General features: G+C 43.1%; 1 protein-coding gene across 2 annotated transcripts in view; it reads right to left on the bottom strand.

Moving 5' to 3' along the window:
• Window positions 1–23,352, bottom strand: part of PSME3IP1 (proteasome activator subunit 3 interacting protein 1) — a 205,278-nt gene that overhangs the window by 34,283 nt on the left and 147,643 nt on the right. For both annotated transcript variants that reach the window (XM_033943762.1, XM_033943761.1), the window contains exon 5: window positions 13,111–13,244. In XM_033943762.1, coding sequence (XP_033799653.1) covers window positions 13,111–13,244 — 134 coding nt within the window. The remainder of the gene's footprint in view (window positions 1–13,110; window positions 13,245–23,352) is intronic.

Below are 23,352 nucleotides of genomic sequence, written 5' to 3'. Positions count from 1 at the left end.
CCGATCCTCAGTTGGACCGCTCTACTTCCACTGGAAAAGAGGCCATCAAACTTTGTACAGGAGCACAGATCCTAGAATCCACCTTGGGGTTGCTCGATATTTGACAGGTGCTGCACCCCTTAGAAGGATTATTCCCATTTATCTCGGGCTAATGGGACGCTTTCCCGTATCGATTTCCTCCTCGTTTCACGCAAAATATTCCCCGGGTGCTGTGGGTGGACATGGGCCCCATTGAAATCTCCGACCACGCTTGGGTGGGTTTTCGGTGGACATGGGGCGATTCTCCGGATTCTCGGAGGTGGCAGTTTCCGTGCTATCTATATCGGGATAATCGATTTCATGAGTTCTTGGTGTAGTGGTGGAATGATTTTAAACACACTAACCAGCAGCATCACGATGATCCCATTCTCTATTGGGAGACGGCAAAGGCTGTTTTGTAGGGGAAGTCATTGCCTATGTTGCCCAGGAGTCGAAGCTTAGATATCGGACTGTTCTTGCTGTAGAAAGGAAAGCGACTGTATTGGGACGTCAATATGGCAGGACACCCTCGTTTTTGCTTCGGACGCAACTCTTGGAGGTCCAGCAAGAATTGAATGAATTATTACATCTACAATGCGGGCATGGGCACACTTTAAGTTCCACTTATTTCGTTTCGCGAATAAGAGCAGCCGGTTGCTGGCGCGAATGGTGCATACGCATAGCGGACATATGGATATATCCGCTCTCATGGGGTGCTGCATCATTGGCCGGAAGAGATATGTGAGCTTTTGCGGACGTTTTTCGCAGATGTATACGCAGATCCGGGTGATGCGGTTTTGGATGGGCAGCTCTATCTTGATAGTGTTGATTTGCCTTGTTTGTCCCAGAGGGATTCTGCCGCTTTGGATCTTCCCTTTACTGCGGAGGAAGTGGAGTGGGCGATAAAGGTTAGTCCTTTGGGAAAGGCACTGGGTCTGGATGGGTATCAGAGTGAGTTCTATAAATTGTTGGTGGAAGAGATAGTGCTGAAGTTTATAACCTGAGTGTTGCTAAGGGTTTTCCTCCTCGTTATGTGAATTTAGCGCATATTATAGTCCTTTTGAAACCTGGTAAGTACACTCGCCCGAATCGTACAGGCCTATTTCCTTGTTGAACTATAAGGTGAAGCTTATGGCAAAAATTTTGGCTGCCCGCCTGGCACGGACATTACCCTCAGTGATCTCGGAATCTCAAGTGGGATTTGTGCGGGATCGACCTGTGGCTAAGAACATCTGGCATATCTTGTTGGCTCTGGAACGGGCAGGAGCAGAAGGTAGCCCCTCCCTGATTATTAGTTTCGATGCAGAGAAGGCTTTCGATAGAGTACGTTGGGGTTACCTCTTTGCGGTGCTTCGGACTTACGGAGTGGGTCCTTTGGACTTACGGAGTGGGTCCTTTTTATTTTGGTGCAATTCAGGCGTTGTATAGTGACCCAACTGCGCAGCTCTCTGTCCATGGGACTTTTTCTAGTTTTTTTAGTATTCGTCGAGGAACTCGGCAGGGATGCCCCCTGTCGCCGTTCTTGTTCATGCTTTCTTTAGACCCCCTACTTCGCAAACTTCAAGCAAATGCGGATATTCGTGGCTTGGCGCTGGGTGATTCTCATTTTAAACTTGCGGCGTTTGCAGATGATCTCTTGGTACTTTTGACGGACCCCCAGTGCTCATTACCCATGTTGCTATAGAGCCTATGGGAATATGGAGATTTCTCGGGCTTTACTTTGAACTTTGCAAAGTCACAGGCTTTGGCTTCTTCGGAACAGCTTCGGCAGCATTGGGAGGGGGGGGGGGCAGTTTTCCGTTGCACTGGGCGGACGCATCTTTTCGTTATCTGAGGATTCGGCTGACTATGGACGTTGCCCGACTGTATCAACTTAATAGCGATAAACTCCTCGTGGACACTAAACTGTTGCTAGTCAAATGGAAAGCTCTGCCGCTTTCACTGTTAGGTAGAATCAACTTATTTCATATGGTTGTATTCCCAAAGTGGCTTTACATTCTCCAGACTCTCCCCCTCTCTTTTTTGCAGGGGGACGTCCAGTCCCTCACTTCTTTGTTATCGCAGTTCTGTTGGGGGGCGAAGACCTAAACTGCGCTGGTCTCTGTTAGTTGGGCCTACCACAGGGGGCAGTTTGGGGGTGCCTGACATCAGGGTCTATAATCAGGCTTGTTTATTATGTCATGTCAGTGATTGGGTGTTGGGCACCTCTTTCTATACTGATCTTTCTCTGGAGCAGGATTATTTCTATCCTCTTCATCTTTTGTATCTTCTTCATGCCCCTCTGTCTAAGTTGCCGAGTTCCTGTAAGCGTAGTCTTCTTTTTCGGTCCTTGTGGATAGCGTAGCACCAGACTCTTAGGTTGTGGAATCAGGACTCCCATATTAGTGTACTCTTGCCCTTGGTGGGAAATTTAGCTTTCCCTCCGGGTGTTAGCCCATCCGTTTTAGGTCTCTGGCGGGCTCGGGGCGTGGAGCAGTTAAGGCATGTTCTGTAGGATGCTGGATTCCTTCTTTCTTGTGAAGCCTTGGAGAGGAAGGGGGGTTCCTGGACTTGGCCTTTCTTTTGCCTATTGTCAACTCAAGCATTATGTGGGCTCTCTCCCGGGGAGTTCCCTGGGGGGGGACTTTGGGACCCATTTCTGTGCTTTTTTAACAGCAGATCAAGACACTAGTGTCTCCATTTCTTACTTTCATAGCCAGATTATGGCTCTTCGTCCCCCTAGGGTTTTTCCCGGGATTTTGGAAGCTAGGCAGCATGACTTGGGCAGGGACTTGGGGGCAATTTTTTGCTAAAGATATTGCAACGTACTGCTGATCTGGTCTATAGTCCTGCGGGCATATATTTCCCAAAGTCAGGCTTATTATATGGGCTGTATTGACAATCAACTCTGTATTCGTTGTTCTGTAGAGGTTAACTCTTATTTCCATGGTATCTGGAGTTGTGAGGGAATTCAGGCCTTTTGGAAGGCGCTGGCTTCTTTCTAACAGTACCTGGTGCAGGTTCCTGTACCTGTCTCAGTGCTTTCTATGTTATTTGATCAGTTTTCCTTACTCTCTGTGTATACTTCTTCAGAAAAACTATTTCTTGGGGAAGAAATGTATCTTGGCTCTCTTCTGAACCCCCCCCCTTTTGGCATTGGAGGAATCGACTTCATGAACTTATGGGCTGGGAGGCCCATTTGGCCTGTTCTTCTCGTCGCCAAAGCATAGACTTTGTCAACACTTGGACTCCATACTTGAACGTTTTGTCCCCTGCGAGTCGTAGCCTTATCCTGAATAGACTCCAACTATAATTGGGTTTACCGGTTTGACATCAGTCTTTCCCTGTTTGTGTGTTGTAACGTCTCACTTGGTGGGGGTGGGAGGGGAGGAGGGTGAGTGTGGTTCTTTCTGTGGGGTTGGGGTGTTAATTCTGATCGTGGAGGACATCAGAGTCCAGTCCTCTGCGGTTGTTGGTTGATATTGTAAACCATGTTTTATGCTATTGTTGTACCTGCTGTTGTCACTGCTTAATAAAAAAGATTTAAATATAAAACAATATGTTAAGCTAAATTTCAATTTTATATACAGCATATACAGCCAAAAAGGATCAAAGCGATTTACAATATAACTCAACCAAATTTAAGAAAAGAACTCCATTTAACTAGGAAAGAAAATGAAAAAGAATAACATTTCTAATACATAATATCCTATTACATCCAAATTAACAAATGAAACTAAAAATTAATACAAATTTAAAAAATTATTAAATATATATATATATATATATATAGTAAATGCAGGCTGCAGTCCCAAATTCACCTCATCAATTTAAAAATTCCATTTGAAAAAATATGCCTTTAGATGTTTCAATTCCACAGGAAAGCTGTTCCATAATATTGGGCCTAAATTAAAAAATGCACAATTTCTAGTCGGAGCAAGATGAGCCTTTGAAATATGGAGAAACAACTACTCTTATCATAAAACACATAAAACACTAGGTTAGAAAGATATAACAGTTGTAACTCAAACAATGCTCTATGTGCTAACATCAAAATAATATCAACTTTATTTTTGTATACTGCAATACCACAAGCAATTCAGAGCGGTTTATAGAGGAAGAGACTGTATACAGACAGCGATGTTACAGAAAAAGACTTTCACATTACATTAGCAAGCCAAGAGTAGACAAGGTTTATCCGGAAGCATTTCAGAGATACAACAAGGCAGGAAAGGAGTCAGAGAAATTTATCAAAGAGATAGGTTTTAATTGATTTCCTGAAGGTTTGGTAGGAGGGTGCATTTGAAATGAAGGTGGTTAGACATTTATTCCATTTGCCTTCTTGGAATGATAGTGATCTGTCAAGGAATCTCTTGTAGATACAGCCCTTCAAGGATGGGAAGGCAAACAGATAGGCACTACGTGTGCAAGTGGTGCCTAGAAATTCAAAATGGTGCGCCAGGTAGATTGGGGATGAACCTTTTATGGTTTTGAAGCAGAGGCAGGCAAACTTGAAGATGACCCTTGCCTCCATCGGCAGCCAGTGTAATTTTCTGTAATACGGGCTTACATGATCTGACTTTTTGAGACCATAAATGAGACCGACGGCAGCATTCTGAATGACTCTCAATCGTTTGATGGTTTTCTTAAAGGATCCCAAGTATATAATGTTGCAGTAATCTAAGATGTTTAAGATTAGGGATTGAACCAGCAGTCGAAAAGAGATGAAGTCAAAGTAGTGTTTGATGGTACGAAGATTCCATAGGATGCAAAAGCATTTTTTTAACCTGAGCATTAGTATAGAAACACAGAATATGACGGCAGAAAAGGGCCATCGGCCCAACATGTTTGCCCACTCGAAGAACCCTCCCCCCTAAGCACTTCCTCGAAGTGAACCCACATGTTTATCCCATTTTTTCTTAAAATCAAGCACGTTGCTGGCCTCAACTACCTGAAGTGGAAGATCATTCCAACGATCAACCACCCTTTCGGTGAACAAATACTTCCTAATGTCACCGTGAAATCTCCCACCTTTGATTTTTAAAGGATGCCCTCTTGTTGCCTTAGGTCCTGTAAGGAAAAAGATATCTTCTTCCATCTCAATATGGCCAGTAACATATTTGAACGTCTCTATCATGTCTCCCCTCTCTCTGCGTTCCTCGAGAGAATATAGCTGCAACTTACCTAGACGGTCTGCTTATGGGAGATCCTTGAGTCCTAAGACAATCCTAGTGTCCATTCGCTGAACTGACTCCATTCTCAGCACATCCTTTTGATAATGTGGCCTCCAGAATTGAACACAATATTCCAGATGAGGTCTCACCATGGACCTGTACAGTGACATTATAACTTCAGGCTTTCGGCTGACAAAACTTCTTCGGATGCAACCCAGCATTTGTCTAACCTTGGATGAAGCTTTCTCCACCTGATTGGCAGTCTTCATATCTTCACTGATTACTCCTAGGTCCCATTCTGCCACAGTTCTTGTTAAGATCTTACTATTCAGGGTGTAAGTCCTGCATGGGTTTCCACTGTCAAGGTGCATAACCTTACACTTTTTGGCATTAAAACTCAGTTGCCAAGTTGTGGACTATTGTTCCAGTAAAAGTAGGTCCTGCGTCATAGTGTCGGGCACAGTGCCCTTGCCCACTACGTTGCACAATTTAGTGTCATCGGCAAATAATGCAATTTTACCTCGAAGTCCCTTAGGTAGGTCCCATACAAAGATATTAAATAGGACTGGACCCAAGACGGAGCCCTGCGGCACTCCACTGATCACTTCCGACGTTTTGGAAGGAGTACCATTTACCATCACCCTTTGAAGTCTGCCACTGAGCCAGTCTTTAACCCATGCAGTCAATGTTTTTCCTAGTCCCAACAAACTCATCTTGTTCAGTAACCTAAACTAAACTTTAGGTTTGTATACCGCATCATCTCTACATTCGCAAAGCTCGACATGGTTAACAGGAGTTAGGGTAGAAAGGAACTCCAAAGGAGGGAAGGATGAAGAGGAAATTTAGAGGACTAGAATAATCAGAGAGGGAGGAAGAGTTACATTTTTGAGAATAACCAGGTTTTCAGATGTTTACGGAAGAGTTGGAGGGAGCTCAGATTCCCAAGAGGGGAGGTAAAGTTGTTCCAGAGCTCAGTGATTCTAAAAGGGAGGGAGGAACCTAGTTTTCTTACAAGGGAGACGCTTTTTTAGAGAGGGAAATGAGAGTTTCAGTTTTTGGGTGGATCTGGTGGAATTGGGGTTAGAGGAATTCCAAGAAAGAGGAATAAAGGGGGGGGGGGAATGCCGTATAGGATCTTGAAAGTTAGGCAGGCACATTTGAAGTAGACTCTGGAGATTATTGGAAGCCAGTGGAGCTTGGACAAAAGCGGCGAGACGTGGTCGAATTTGCTTTTTGTGAAGATAAGCTTAGCAGCGGCATTCTGAATCCGCTGGAGTCTTTGAAGGTTTTTCTTTGTTAGGCTTAGGTAGATAGAGTTGCAATAGTTCAGTCTGGAAAGGATGGTGGATTGGACAAGGACGGCAAAGTGTTTTTTATGGAAACAGGTTCTCACTTTCCTCAGCATGTGAAGGCTGAAGAAACATTTTTTTATTAGGGAGTTGAGGTGATCATTGAAGGAAAGTGTAGAGTCAATGATGACCCAGAATTTTACTTGAGTATTCAAGATGCAGAGTGGGGCCAGAGGACAGAGGGATGGAGGTGGGCAGTTGGTCCAATTTTGGGCTGAGCCAGAGAAGTTTTGTTTTGGATTCATTCAGTTTCATCTGCACAGTGTGGGCCCAAGATTGAAGGTTCGATATACATGAGGATATGTTCGCAGAGAGGTTGGTGAGGTTCCGGTCAGTCTCAAGGAGGACAAAGATGTAATCTGCATAAGTGTAAAGTGTTTCAAGGGGGTTGAGATGGAGGAGTTTAAGGGAGGACATATAAATGTTGAAAAGGATAGGGGAGAGAGGTGAGCCTTCTGGGACTCCACAGATCGGGTTCCAGGGGTAGGACACTATCAAAAGCCAGTGTGGGACACTATCAAAAACCTTACTGAAGTCCATGGTCTTCAAAAGTCAGGCATCTGTCTAGGATGAGTCCAAGGATTTTGATAGTAGAATTAATTGGGTAATCTAACCCATTTAATTTCAAAGAGGTATTCGTTAACTTGTAATTAGGAGTTGCCAAGAAAATCTTGGTGTTTTTTCTGGGTTCAGTTTTAATTTAAATTGTGTAGTCCATTGTTCTACCTTAGTGAGAACAGATGAGGTGAGTTGTTCTATCTCTTGTGTCAGTGAAGTTATGGGAATAATTGTAATGTTATCTGCATATATATATATATATATATATATATATATATGATTTCAATTTTAAATCAGATAACATATGTCCCAATGATGCCATGTAGACGTTGAATAGAGAAGGGGAGATAGGGGAGCCCTGTGGAACTCCGCAGGGATTACATCAAGTTTGGGAAAAGGTTCCGTCACTGTGAACCTGGTAAGTACAGTTTTTTAAGAAGCCTATAAACCAGTTTAGTACCTGTTCAGAAATGCCAATAGAATTGAGGCATCTAAGCAGAATGTCATGGTCAACAAGGCCAAAGGCACTGCTCAAGTCGAACTTGTGCTTTTTCCCAGGGAAAACAGATAGAAGAGGTAATCGGTCAGCAAAGCTAAGGCTGTTTCCGTACTGTTATTTGTGCGAAAACCAGACTGAGATTCTTGTAGAATGTTGAACTTCTCTAAATATTTCATGAGATCAACGTTAACTAGTCCTTCCATTAGTTTAAGGAAAAGTGGTATGTCGGCAATGGGTCTGTAGTTGGCAGCCGAATAGACTGACTCCTTAGAGTTTTTAATAATAGGAGTCACAAGGATATGGCCAAGTTCCACCGGAAAGTAGCCAGTAGACAAACAGAGAAACCCAGTTGAAAAGATCAGCTTTGAAGGGGAAGGAAGCTGATTTAATGATAGTCTGTGGACAGTTGTCTAATAGGCAATTGGATTTTGCATATTTAGAGTAAAGTTTGAGAAATTGGTTCCAATCTGGATTTTCAAAATGATTCCAGATCATATCAGCAGTTGAACCTTCATTTTCTAAAGTAGATTGATTAATTGATAGGTCTATGTTTGTAGCTACAAGAGATGATTTCAAATTATGAATTTTTGTGGTGAAGTAGCCGGCTAGGTTTGCAGCAGAGAGTGGGAGATCTGTGTTAGAATGTTTATGTAGATCAATATCAAACAGAATTGAAGTTCTGGGCCAGCCAGTCAGCGATTGGCTGGCCTGGAACTTCCTCTCCGATGTCAGAATTGACATCGAGGAGGGGGGGAGGCTTGTGGACCCGGCGCTTATGCAAAGAACGTTTATGTGTTAGAACGTTTATGAAAAGTTCTTTGCTATTTAGCGTAGGGGAATTAATTGTTTGGGAATAATGTTTACAATGTTTTTCTTTAATCATTCTTTTATACTCTTTAACTTTTAGTCGCCAAATGAATCTATCCTTATCTTTCCCTGATTTACACCATATTCTTTCCAATTTACATACTTCTCATTTTAAAACTAATAGATCAGCATCAAACCAGCTGTATGATGAACGATGTCTTTTCCTACATACTTTCAATGGTGCAATATTGTTTAGAACCTGATCGCTGAAATTTTTCCATCCTAGGATGAAATTTGGATCTAAATCATAGTTAGATATTAAGCTATAGTGCAACCAAAATTCTACTGGGCTCAACAGTCCTCTTGCCTAAATCGTTTTCTCTTTGAGATTGTTTCTTGGTTTCCTTTTGGGTTGTTTTTTGATCCAGCATAATTCAAAATTACATAGAAGGTGGTCCGACCAACGGGTGTTAGCCCAGGTTTTGCCTTTAAATTAACATTGGGTGTAGTTGGAACACTGGAAAGAAATGTAATCAAATCTAAGTGGTGACATTTCTTATGGGTTTTAGCCAGAGGTGGTTTGGATCTTTTTCGCCAGACTGCGGATTCTGGGCTCCTTCCAATTATTCCGTAAGCACCTGACAACTAGGCTCTTCACAAAATTGTAATGTTCTCTTCCCTCCTGGACTCAACATCCAACCCCTCTATGCTACTCCTTCCTTTATTAAACCCTTGTAAACCATGCAAGGAGGACTGCAAAAATCTCCAAAAAGATCTGACAGCGCTGGAAGAGTGGGCCAAAAAGTGGCAAATTTGCTTCAACATAAGGAAATGCAAGGTCATGCAAGTAGGGAAAAAGAACCTGATGTTCACTTACAAAATGGGGGGATCACCGCTAGGGGTGAGTAACCTTGAAAGAGACCTGGGAGTGATGGTAGACACATCATTGAAGGCGTTGGCGCAGTGCGCCACAGCCTCAAGGAAGGCAAACAGAATGTTGGGCATCATTAAGAAGGGTATCACGACCAGGACGAAGGAAGTCATCCTGCCAATGTATCGTGCAATGGTGCGCCCGCACCTGGAGTACTGTGTCCAGTACTGGTCGCCGTACCTCAAGAAGGACATGGCGGTATTTGAGGGAGTCCAGAGAAGAGCAACTAAGCTAATAAAGGGTATGGAAGACCTCTCATATACTGACAGACTGAAGAAGCTGGGGCTTTTCTCCCTGGAAAAGCGGAGACTTAGAGGAGACATGATAGAAACCTTCAAGATCATGAAGGGCATAGAAAGAGTAGTCAGGGACAGATTTTTCAAATTACGGAGAACCACAAGTACAAGGAGGCACTCAGAGAAATTGAAAGGGGAAAGGTTTAGAACAAACGCCAGGAAGTTCTTTTTCACTCAGAGGGTGGTGGATACATGGAACGCGCTACCGGAGGATGTGATAAGCAGAAGCACGCTACAAGGCTTCAAAGAGGGTCTGGACAGGTACCTGGAGGACTAAGGGATTGAGGGGTACAGATAGGAGTAGAGGTAGGCAATGTTCCCGCTAAGCTGCGCTGGGGTGCGCTGACGCACAAAATATTACCTCGCAGCGCACAAGTTTCTCGTCACAGCGCACACAGTGTAGAGCACAGTTCTTCAACCGCCGGTCCGCAAACAAAATCTTGCCGGTCCGCGAAGGATTCGGTCCCCGCCGCAACGAAAGGCCGGCGTCAGCTGACTTGCAACTTCCTGTTGCAGTCGCTGTGCCGGGACTCCTGCCTTCGCCGGGACTCCTGCCTTCCACCGCGTTTGCCTCCTGCCTTGTCTCCGCACCTCCAGACCAGCAGCGGCAGCTGTGTATGCTTTTAACTTCGGCACAGAGCTGCCCCTAATCAATAGTTTAGCGCGGTTTCATAAGGCAGCCTCGGGGCCTTTGCTAGGCCGGCCCACATCGCATCATCGAAGCGGGCCGGCTATCAAAGGCCCCGAGGCTGCCTCATGAAACCGCGCTAAACTATTGATTAGGGGCAGCTCTGTGCCGAAGTTAAAAGCATACACAGCTGCCGCTGCTGGTCTGAACTCTTGGGCCGCTGAAGGAGGGCAAAAAGCAGCTGTCCTGGAGGTTTCCCTTCCTCTCGCCTTTACAGGTTCCTTTTTTCCACCTTTTTTTTTTTCCTTCAAACGGCAACGGGCCCCAGCATCGACATCAATCAAGTAAGTTCCACTGTCAATCAAGCGGTTCTGCTCGGCCAAAGCTTCCCCTGTGACATGAGCCACCCTCAGGGGAAAGAAAGTGACCCACAAAGGTGAGGGGAAGGGGGGCAGATGATGGAAGTTGGGGGGGGGGGGAAGAGAGAGAGAGAGAGAAGGGGCAGATGATGGAATGGAGGAGATGAGAGAGAGAGAGAGAAGGGGACAGATGATGGAAGTGAGAAGAAGGGAGAGAGAGCAGAAGGCAGATGGATGTCAGTTGAGAGGGGAGAGCAGATGCTGAATGGAAGTGGGGAAAGAACACATACTGGATGGAAGGAGGAGATAAATAAAGGGGGAAGAAAATAGTAAGATAATGGAGGGGTGAGGGAAAGGGGTGACAAGCTGTGTGTAGACACAGTGAAAAGAGGGAAACGGGACTAAATAGTAAGAAAGAATTTAATTTAGATGGAGGCAGAAAATAGAGAAGGAAGACCAGAGAAGAAAAGGGAAGAGAGAGCAGAGAATGATCAGATCTGAGTGGAGGAAATGAGAAGAGAGATATGCTAAAAACCACAGGGGGGAGGGAAGGATAGAGATGCCAGACCATGAGGGGAACAGAAGGAAGATGATGGATGCTAGACCAAATTGGGGGGTGGGGGGGTGGGCAGGAGGAGAGATGGCAGGGAAAGACAGACAGTGAATGGAAGGGGCAGATGCTGGACTGAAGAGACAGAGAAGGTTATCATGCTGCTGTACCGGGCCATGGTACGCCCTCACCTGGAGTACTGCGTCCAGCACTGGTACTTTAAGAAGGACACGGTACTACTCGAAAGGATCCAGAGAAGAGCAACTAAAATGGTTAAGGGGCTGGAGGAGTTGCCGTACAGCGAAAGATTAGAGAAACTGGGCCTCTTCTCCCTTGAGCAGAGGAGATTGAGAGGGGACATGATAGAAACATTCAAGGTACTGAAGGGAATAGACTTAGTAGCTAAGGCAGGGAGAACGAGAGGGCACTCTCTAAAGTTGAAAGGGGATAGATTCCATACAAACGTAAGGAAGTTCTGTGGTAGAAAGCAACATATTTATTTGGCTCATAACTTGCTGGCGCCCGATATTTTTAGCTCACAGTGAAAAAAGTTTGCTCACAACACCCGCCCGCTTAGAGGGAACACTGGAGGTAGGTAATAGGGATAGGATTAGAGGATTAGAGGCAGTTACAAAATTAGTTAGGGACACTGTTCAGGCAATTAGGCCTGATGGGCCGCTGCGGGAGCAGACCGCTGGGCAGGATGGACCTCTGGTCTGCCTCAGCGGAGGCAACTTCTTATGTTCTTATGCCAAGCTCTATAATTATGGAGAGGATACGGTATATAAACTTAAGGTTTAGTTTAGTTTGGAAAAGCCTAGAGAAGTGAGGATGGAAAGTAGATCTGCTATGTTGGAATTCTCTTCCTGCTCGAGGTGTAAATTAACATCACCGGCTAAAATCTTAATTTTAATCCTAAATTCCATTGGTAACCAGTGGAACAGACTCAACAATACATATTTTGGAAGTCAAACTCACTAGAAAAGCCTGAACTGAATTCTTAAGAACTAAAGTGATAACACAGGGCTCCCCTTTTCAGCTGCAATACTTCCACTATTTCCATTTCATTATCTTATCCCTATAATTTGCGGAACAACTCTAACCTTGGCTACTTCATACCCTAGTCACAATTTGCATAGTTGTAAATAACTTGAAAACCAGGCCTGCTTATGACTAGATAACATCATTGACCTTCCCTACCACTTGAATGTACATTTGAATATTACTCTGTGATTTTACAATTACCTAGAGAAGTCTGAAATACACAATACATCAGGTAACTAGAGCAATCTTTCATTTCTTTGTAAATATTTAGCAAGTACCATTGAAAGTGTACAGTGATAATTAAAAGAAGCTCCAGTGGAAACAGACATTCAGAAAGCCAGGTTTGTCTGGCAAGTTGCACACTCCTCGTAGAATAGCTCAGTATGGCAGGCAGTGGTGGACTGGTAACAGTGGCACCAGCAGAAAGCTCTCCAGAAGGGCCATATGACTACAGTCATTAATGCTACTGCAGCTATTGCCTGAATTTTTGTAGGACCCTTCTGATTGAAAATGGGAGAGGAAGGATGTTGCATATAAACTAAAACAAAACTTGAATACTCAGCTACCCTGAAGGATATAGTACAATGCAGGAAGATGATAAACAATGCACTGAAAAAGAAGTTCTATTCTATAAGCAATCATAATCTAAGGTTTACAGCTGATGTAGACAGGAATAACTAGGCAGATTGGATGAAACAAAAGATTTTTCTGTCATCAGCTATTATGCTACCATTTGAAGCAAAAGAATTGTATTAAAATTAGAAAAGGCCTCTTGCACATAGATTCAATTAATATTCTATTTTAATCCTGTCTTAATCATGGAATTCATGAAACTCATCATAAACCTATACAACAAAATATCTGTATTTCTATATGTTATATTGTATTGTGTTGTGTGTACTGAGATGTCCAACTAACCTCCTGTGCTTGACAGCCCCAGCCAGCAGTTTAGCCTGAGAGAAGCGGTCCTTGTTCTCCACTGCTATCATGGCTGTTTTCCTCTCCGATTCCTTCTTAATATCTGTGCTTGCATCTGCTTTTGCCAGGGCACTGTAAACCAATATTAAGGATCAAAAATAGAAAGCTAGGAGAAATAACCTCCCATGCTGCATACAGTAACTTTACACCCCAGTCTGCAGCATATTCAACCAGACCACAAATCATGCTCAAATATTTGAGAGAATTTAAGACCAGAAATCTTTTTCTTCAAGGCCATTCTGTTACTTTGCTGAGATTCTACAATATGTTACATATAAACTGTTCTTTAAAATGATGAAGGCAAAAATCCAATAAGCAAGGTTAAAAAAAAGATTAGATTCTTACTTCAATAATCTTCTTTCTTGTAAAAAGGTGTGTGATTGTGGACAAGTGGGTAGTGAATCCAAACCCACACACTCTGCAGAAGGTACTAATCACAGCTTTCAACTCCACCTCCTTCCTCAGTGGAGCGTACTGTCCCCTTCAGTCTGTACCAAAGTATATGATAGCTCCTACAACAAATACAAGGAGAGGTTCGGGAACACTCCCCGATAACATAGTTCGGTTCTGCTTTGCAAGAAGTATAGTAAACATAAATTATAAACAATGTGAATCAACCAAAAAAGAAAAAAGTATAACAACAACCAGAAGCTTAACATTTAAGAAGATCACAGAGACTCCAACATGTGATGTGTTTGCTTCTCTCATTTACTTTTTTTTTTTTTTACACATAGTTGTCTGTACTCCTGTAATCTCGCTGACTTGAAATTTTTCAGGCTAGAAACTGCCATTTCTGTTTGAGACAGTACACAGTAAGCAGGCGAATCACAGAAACTACAGGGCAGGGCTTCAGAATGATACATCTATTTATAAGAAAAAAAATTATCAAGGTAAGAACCTAATCTTTTTTTCTAGTGCAAGACAAGTCCGGACAAGTGGAATATACCAAAGCAGTCCTTGGAGTCTAGGATGGGATTGATGAGCCTGCCTTCAACATTGAGGACCTAAAGGCCGCATCTGTTATCGATACTATGTCCACTCTGTAGAACTTTGTAAATGTATGAAGGGTGAACCAGGTAGCTGCCCTACAGATCTCGTCAGGCAGAACCGCCCAGGTCTCTGCCTATGAAGAGTTATCAGTGGCTGTTTCCCGCAGGTAATGTAAGCTGACTCAATGGCCCTGTGAATCTATCTGGAGACAGTAGCCTTAGATATTGGCTTGCCCAGTTTAGCCTGAGCACAAATAAATGATCAGAGGGGCAAAATTTGTTAGTGACCTCAAGATGCCAGAACAACACTCTCTGCACATATAGCAACTGTAGAACTTTGTCCTTCTTTGACCCCATGGAGATGAATACTGGCAGGTGCACTTCCTGGTTGAAATGGAAAACTGAAACTACTTTCATCAAGAAGGAAGGCACCCTGTGCAGGGAAATCTCTGCGTCTGAAACCTTAAGAAAGGGATATCTGCAGAAAAGTGCCCGCAACTCTGAGACCCTTCTTGCCGAAGTGATAGCTACTAAAGCTGTCTTCACCAAGAGATCCATCAAAGACACTTGCTGTGAGGGTTCATAGAGAGCCTGTAGGACAGGGGTGCCCAAAAGGTTCATCGCAAGGGCAAGGCGAGTCGATCGTAGAGCCCATCCCGGGCTCCACGATACTCACGTTGCCTTTGCGTTCTCCCTGCTTCCCTGACGCCACAAAAGCCAAGTGAGTGCATTCACTTAATAACGCCGGGTCCACAAGGCTTCCCTCCCCCCCCCCCCCAATGTCAATTCTGACATCGGAGAGGAAATTCCAGGCCAGCCAATCGCTGTCTGGCTGGCCCAGAACTTCTCCGATGTCAGAATTGACATCGGGAGACTTGTGGACCCAGGGGCACGGTTGGGAGTGAAGCGCAGGTTGGAAGTGAAGTCATGGGAAGAAATAGAGAGGACTATGAAGGGATGAAGTGAATTGAAAGGGTTAATAGAGAATGTTGCTATGAAGAGCCAGAAGTGTCTGAAAGCTCTAAATGTAAGAGTGACAGACTGATAGAGACAGAAACTTGGAGTGGAGCTGTGGCAGTGGAGAAGAAATAGGCTGTAAGGGTGACAGGAACTCGGAAAGGGAGCATGTGCTGTAATGGGGGAAGGAAAGGGAGAAAAATATATAATTTGGGAAATAAGAGTAAGAGCAGACAGGAGGAAGTGTTTGCTGGGGCATTTGGCAATGGTGGAGGTGGCTGGGGGGGACAGGGAGAGAGAAAGAAAGAAAAAAAGGGGGGCAGGAGAGAGAAAAAGAAAGAGAAAGAAAGAAGGGGGCAGGGAGAGAAAGACAAAGAAGGGGGCAGAGAGTAAGAAAGAAGGGGGAAGGGAGAGAGAGAAAGAAATACAGAAAAAAAGGGGGGCAGAGAAAGATAGACAGAAAGAAAAGGGGGCAGGAAGAAAGAAGGGGAGGAGCAGGGAGAGAGGAAGAAAAAGTTGGGGGAGGGAATGGAGTGTGTCGAGTGGCAGGGGGCAGGCAGGGAGAGAGGAAGAAATAGTTGGACTCGTGGAAGGACAGAGAGAGATGTTGGTTGAGGAATGGAATGAGGTCTGGAGGAGAGGAAGCATGCAGGAGACAGAAAGAAGGGAAGAAATGCACAGTCAGAAGGAAGTGCAACCAGAGAATCATGAAATCACCAGACAACAAAGGTAGGAAAAATGATTTTATTTTAAATTTAATGATCAAAATTTGTCCGTTTTGAGAATTTATATCAGCTGTCTATATTTTATACTATGGCCCCCTTTTTCTAAAACGCAATAGCTTTTTTTAGCACAGGGAGCCTATGAGCGTCAGGAGCAGCATGTGGCATTCAGCACAGCTCCCTATGCTAAAAACCGCTATTGCGGTTTAGTAAAAGGGGTGGGGCTATATATTTGTCTATTTTTTATAGTTGTTACTGAGATAACATTGCATATTTTAAAATCATCTGCCTTGACCTCTTTGGGAAAAAAAACAACAAAACCCAAATATAAATTATAATTAATATTTTCTCTGCGTACAGTGTGCTTTGTGTTTTTTTTTTTTATTTTATTGTTGTCAGATCATTTTCACTTGGTCATTTTAAAAGTAGTTCACCAGCCAAAAAAGTGTGGGCATCCCTGCTGTAGGACAATGTTAAGGTTCCAAGATGGAACCAGCTAGCGAACAGGTGTCCAAAAAAGCAAATAGGATGCAAGGAATTATTTTAAAAAAGGATGGTTAACAAGACTAAGAATGTTATAATGCCCCTGTATTGCTCCATGATGCAACCCCATCTGGAGTATTGCGTTCAATTCTGGTATACTTATATCTTTCTTGAGATAACGGTGCTAGAAAATGTTCAAAGAAGAATGACCAAAATGGTAAAGGAGATGGAACTCCTCTCGTATAAGGAAAGACTAAAAAGGTTTGGGCTCTTCAGCTTGGAAAAGAGACAGCTGAGGGGAGATATGATTGAAATCTACAAAATCCTGAGTGGAGTAGAACAGATACAAGTGGATCGATTTTCCACTCCATCAAAAACTACAAAGACTAGGGGACGCTCTATGTTATAAGGAAATACTTTTAAAACCAATAGGAGCCATTGACAAAATTTTGCAGAGTGATTGTTGATTTTGCCCCTTGATCATACATGTCAAGGGTGGTTGGGAGGCGGGATTGGAAAATATTTTTAATTGAGTGCAATTTTTGAATATGAAGATGGGGAGTGATATAGGTATTTGTCATAGATTACAATTTTGATTGAATTTAGGTGCTATTATAGTATAATATGATTGTATAATATGTTGCACTTATTTTTGGCTTCAAAATGAATAAAGATATTTTTAAAAAAACAAAAAAAACCATAATATGAGGAAATATTTTTTCACTCAGAGAATAGTTAAGCTCTGGAACGCATTGCCAGAAGTTGTGGTAAGAGCAGATAGTGTAGCTTGTTTTAAGAAAGGTTTGGACAATTTCCTGGAGGAATAGTCCATAGTCTGTTATTGAGAAAGACATGGGGGAAGCCACTCCTTACCCTGGATTGGCAGCATGGAATGCTGCTACTCCTTGGGTTTTGGCCAGTTATTAAGGACCTGGATTGGCCACTGTGAGAACGGGCTACTGAGCTTGATAGACTATTGGTCTGACCCAGTAAGGCTAGTCTTATGTTCTTATGCAACCTGAGCACCCCCTTCAGTAACCTGGTTACATCTAGGTTAGAAGCTAATGAAATTTATTTCCCTCAGGGTCAGAAAAATAAAATGCCATCCACTTGTACTCTAAGAGAACTTACTGTCAAGCCCCTTGAGTTTCTCTTGGAGAAAAGCTAGCACAACTGAGACTAGTGCTCACAGTAGTTCCACCTGCTCTCTAATAAACCAGTGCTGAAACATCTCCCAGGCCTTATCATAAGCTGAGTGGATGATTTCTTGGCTCTAAGGAGGTTGCAATAACCATAGTTTCATAGTTTATTAAAATATGATTAAACGCTAATCAGAAAATTCAAAGAGTTGTACATTAAAAAATATAAATGGGGAACGAATGACAAATAATGAACATGACCCAAACAAACCAGACAAACTTAACTTGGGAAGGGAGGTGGAATGCGATGAAAAGCAGAAGAACTACAATTTGTGGAGAAAAGGAAACATAAAAGGTAAAAACAAATGGGATATGAAAGGTAGGGATCGATTGCGGGAGTAAAATATTAAAAAATAGAAAGAAAGGATAAATCAATCATAGGCATTTTGAAAAAGAAAGCATTTTAATTTATCCAAATTTTGTTCTGCTCTGATATATAATGGGAAGGAATTCCAGACTGAAGTAGCAGTGACAGAAAAGATGGAGGCACGGCGAGTGCCAATAATTTTTAGTGAGGTGATATAGAGTATGTTGAGAAGCAGAACTTAGGGTTCTGGGGAGATCATAAGGTATTAGGAGTCTGTCTATGAATGCAGGTTTGTTTGTCTTTTGAGTTTTAAAAGTTAGAAAAGCAATTTTATATGTAATCTGATGCAGGATGGGCAACCAGTGTGCGTTCTTTAGCAAAGGAGTGACATGATCAAATCTTTTTCAGTTGGTGATGATTTTAATAGCCGTATTTTGAATTAGTTGGACGAGTCTGATATCTTTTTGGCATAACCCTTTATATAATGAATTTCAATAATCGATTTTTGAAATGATGAGAGAGTGAATTAGAATACTGAGAGAATGTGAGTCTAAGAGAGGGACCAAGGATCTTATCATCCTGAGCTTAAAGAAGCAGTTTAAAGCAAGAGCACTGATTTGGGGTCGGTATGTTAGTTTATTGTCAATGATGGCACCTATGATTTTAGTTGTAGAGATAGATTCTAGTGGAGTATTATCAATGGATACTGATGAAACCAGCTGTAAGCTCTCTTTCCAAGGGAAAAGAACGTTACTTGTTTTTATGATACTAAGAGAGAGCATATTCGAGTTTAGCCAGTCTCAGATTTTGGCAAATTTGGAGTTAATGGAAGCAATGTAATTTAGTTTAGAGGGGTCAATGGGTATGAAGAATTTGGATATCATCGGCATAGGCGTAGGCTGAAAAGCCAATTGACTGGCAAAGGGTTAATAGTGGGGCGAGATAGATATTAAAGAGCAGAGGGGATAATATGGAACCTTGTGGGATGTCGAAGTTGTTATGAAAGGGCGTAGAGAAAGTTATTGAAATGTACAGTAGAGGTTCTACCAGAGAAGTAGGATCATTCTGAACCATTCGAGAGCTTGATTTGAGATTCCGATAGAGGCAAGTCTTTGAAGTAGAAGCTGGTGGTCTATTGTATCAAATGCTGCTGCAATATCCAAGGAAATAAGAAGCACTGATTTATGTTGGTTGAGATAGTGGAAAGTCCTAAAAGAGAATGTTCTGTAGAATGGTTCTTTCGGGAACCCATTTGATTAGGGTGCAGAATTTGGGTTTTATCTACAAAGTCAGATAGCTGGTTAAAAATGATTTTTCAGTTAATTTGGCTAGAAACAGAAGGTTGGCAATGAGTTGGTAATTAGCACAGAACAAAGAGTTATTTTTTTAATTTTTGATGATTGGATGGAGGATAGAGTGCTTCCAACCCGCTGGTAAACTGGCTGAAGTAAGACTCTTGTTAATGATTTGTAAGATGTAAGGGCCAAAGATGGAAAAGTGGCATTTTAAAATGAATGGTGGAATAGGCTCTGAGCTGAATCCCTTGGCGTTAAGAGATTGGATGGTACGTTCGATGTCTTTCAGCGATGGTAAAAAGAAGTTGGAACAGGTGGCAGTTAAGGAGTTGTTATTCACCACTTCGATGGAAATGGGATTGACTACGCCAGCGGCAGAGGAGGAATATCCTCTGTACTATAATTCTGTGTGCTCAAGAACCATAACATAAGACCAAAGCATTTTGGCTCTTCTAAGGCCACTGGCCCCAAGTCAGCAGCTCTGAATGAACCAGAGGCACATGTCTCTGAAGATGGATCAGATCCACTTATCAATGCCTCCATGGCCAATCCAAGGCTACCAGGACCATCATTCCTGGATGATTTGCAATCCTGCAGAGTACTTGGCCTATCATGGGTCATGGAGGAAACACGTACAAGAGTTCTCTTTCTAGCCAGGGTTGAACCAAGGGCATCCAGGCTGCCACTTCCTGGCTCACATCTGCAACAAAAAATGCGTCACTTTCTTGTTCTCTGCCATGGCCATCAAATTAAAAGTTGAGAGGCCCCATCGATGCACAATATTTCAGAAGGCCTCTTGAGTTAATGCCCACTCTCCCAGATGTAGCATCTCTCTGCTGAGAAAATTGGCTAGGACATTGTTGACTCCCATTACATATGCCACTGATATCGCTTGTAGGTGGACCTTCACCCATTTGAACAACAATTGCACCTCCCAGAGTAGCAGAGCACTCTTGGTGCCTCCTTGTCTATTGACATAAGCAACTGCTGTGTCATGGTCTGAGAAGATTCTGACTGCCTTGCCTTTCAAGAATCTATCCAACTTTAGCAACACTTGACGAATGGCCCTTAACTCTAGTCTGATGATGGACCACTTCCTCTGAATCAGTGTCCATCACCCTTGAACTTGGTAACTGTTGCAATGGGTTTCCCCAGCCGTACACGCTAGCATCTGTTAACAGAATTTCCCATGAATCCAACCGAAAAGGCATGGCCTTTTAAAGTGATTGAGGAAGAAGCCACCAGCGCAAGCTGGTTCTTTCTTCCTTTGTCCAATTCAGTGGCTTCTGAAGCGAATCCTTTTGAGAGGACCAACAGATCAAAAGAGAGTCCTGTAGTGGCTGCATGTGTGTCTTTGCCCAGGGTACCACTTCTATGGTTGCCATCATGGACCCTAGGACTTGGAGATATTAACAAGCTGTCGAAGCTGGCATGGCCAGCATGTCTGCTATTTGCTTGCAAAGCTTCTGTCTGTGTGCCTCTGGAAGATAGATATGGCCTTCCACTGTGTTGAAAAGAACCTCCAGATATTCGGATTGGATTGGTACCAAGTGACTCTCTTTAAAATTCATGATCCATCCTGGATCACTTGCACAACTGCCTTTTCTCCTTCCGCTCAAGACGGGGCTCTTATCAACCAATCATCCAGGTACGGGTGTACCTGTAACCCCACTCTGTGAAGGTGCGCCACTATCTAGAAATGAATGAAAAGCTGTAATAGCAGAGAGATAAACACTGACTTAAATAGTTTTGAGACCAGAGTTGGAAAGGTGTACAAAAGGTTTGTGCCCAATTTGTCCAGGGTTCTGCCCTCTCTGCCAGAAAAAGTGCTGGCATATGTCCTTGAACTGCTGACCTTCTTCAGTGCCGATTCCATAAGAAGGGATTGGTGTTGAAGTTGGGGCTTATGGAACCCTGGACAAGACTGATCTCTATATAAATATCTAGCTTATGTGGAGCCACTGGCACTAAAAAGGGTGCTTCCCAGTTCTTAAACATGGTATCCTTCGTGAGGTTATGGAAGGGAAGCTTAAGACAATCTTTTGGCCATTCTTTGTAATCCAAAGCATCAAAGAGTTCTGCCCTTGGCTCAGACTATCTTTATTAACAGAGATTGTCCCATCTGCCTAATAAACTTTGTGAATGAGAGGTTCTCGCCAGTGGTGATTTCCTGTGAGGAGATGATGGATCTGATTTAAGTCCATATGACTTCAGCAGAAAGCTCTGAATAGTAAGAGGATGAATGCTGAGATAAATCTGAGTCATAATCCTTGATGTCTTGCCTTGGTGATGTCGAGTGTCGAGAAGGATGTCAAGATGAGTGCTGAGGTGTACGCTGTGGGGAGCACACATGAGACGTTGGCCATGACATCAAAGGAAGCATCAAGACTCTGCGAGGTATTCTGCAGTATCTATCCGATGAGTGCCTGGATTAGGATGAAAAATAAAACATAAAACTTTATTTATAACCCACTGAGCCTTACAGCTTCAACGTGGAATCCGAGATCTGGCTCTTGATGCTAGTGTAGAGTGTTACTCAGACTGGGATGGTACCGGATATGTCATGTGGCTGGTGAATGTACTGCATGAGTCTGCAAAATAGTAGCCAACTCTCTCTGAAGCAGCTCCCGTATCTGCTCCTGTAAGGATGGCACCGGTACAATAGCAGAACTCGGTACAGATGGTGTTGGGTATGTCAGGTGCCAAGGCGTTTGCGACCTTGATGAGGTATACCTCAAAGGGAACAGCACTTGAAGAGAAACAAAAGGCTTACTATTCAACACAAGTAGGCACCACTAATACCAATATAAAAAAAACTATTCCATTTAGTCAATAAGGTATTCAATGTGACAAAAACCTCACAATTATCTCAAATGCCATTACCCATCGCAAATGATCTGTCAACTTTCTTTAGCTCCAAAATTATGGGTCTATGAACCTCATGTTAACCATGCCCAAAGAATATAAGAGATCATTTGAGCAGGATTTAAGATGAAGTTCGAGTGGACTTAATATGGTCCACTTTTGACAACCCAGACTGGACAGATTTCTCTAAACTATTTTGCAGATATTCTAAATCTTATTGCACATTAGATCCCTGCCCTGCTAACCTCATGTCTCGTGCACCTCCAAGATTTAAAATGAAAGTGTTAGAATGGATAATCAATTCCTTGGATAACAGAATATTTCTACAAGAAGAGGGCAACATTATCATTAGCCCAATCATTAAAAATAATAAGGAACCATTTTCTTTATCATCAAGCTATTGACCGATAGTATCTATCCCTTTTTTCATAAAGATCATGGAGGGTTTGGTTCAAATTCAATTAACAAAGTACTTGAAGCAACACTCTTCATTGCAAGATTCCCAATCAGGATTCAGATAAGAACATAAGAACATAAGAAGTTGCCTCCACTGGGTCAGACCAGAGGTCCATCTCGCCCAGCGGTCCGCACCCGCGGTGGCCCATCAGGTCCTCGACCTGTGAAGTGGTTTCTGAACACCTCTACAACCTACCTCAAGTTCTATCTGTACCCCTCTATCCCCTTATCCTCCAGGAACCTATCCAAACCCTCCTTGAACCCTTGTACAGAGTTCTGGCCTATCACATCCTCTGGAAGTGCGTTCCATGTGTCCACCACCCTCTGGGTAAAAAAGAACTTCCTAGCATTTGTTCTAAACCTGTCCCCTTTCAATTTCTTCGAGTAACCCCTAGTGTTTGTGGCTCCCCACAGTTTGAAGAATCTGTCCTTATTTACTTTCTCTATGCCCTTTAGGATTTTGAAGGTTTCTATCATGTCCCCTCTAAGTCTCCTCTTCTCCAGGGAGAACAGACCCAGCATTTTTAACCTGTCAGCGTATGAAAAATTTTCCATACCTTTTATCAGTTTAGTTGCCCTCCTCTGCACTCCCTCGAGTACCGCCATGTCCTTCTTGTGGTACAGCGCCCAGTACTGCACACAGTACTCCAGGTGCGGGCGCACCATTGCGCGATATAGCGGCATGATGACTTCTTTCGTCCTGGTTGTGATACCCTTTTTGATGATGCCCAGCATTCTGTTTGCTTTCTTTGAGGCTGTCGCACATTGCGCCGATGGTTTCAGTGATGTGTCTACCATCACCCCCAGGTCCCTTTCAAGGTTACTCACCCCTAGTAGTGTTCCCCCCATTTTGTAGATGAACATCGGGTTCTTTTTCCCTATATGCATGACCTTGCATTTCTGTACGTT

Source organism: Geotrypetes seraphini, chromosome 4 (assembly GCF_902459505.1).
Source record: "Geotrypetes seraphini chromosome 4, aGeoSer1.1, whole genome shotgun sequence".
Classification (NCBI taxonomy): Eukaryota; Metazoa; Chordata; class Amphibia; order Gymnophiona; family Dermophiidae; genus Geotrypetes; species Geotrypetes seraphini.
The sequence above is the reverse complement of the archived record's forward strand: the minus strand, read 5'-3'. Positions and strand labels throughout refer to the sequence as shown.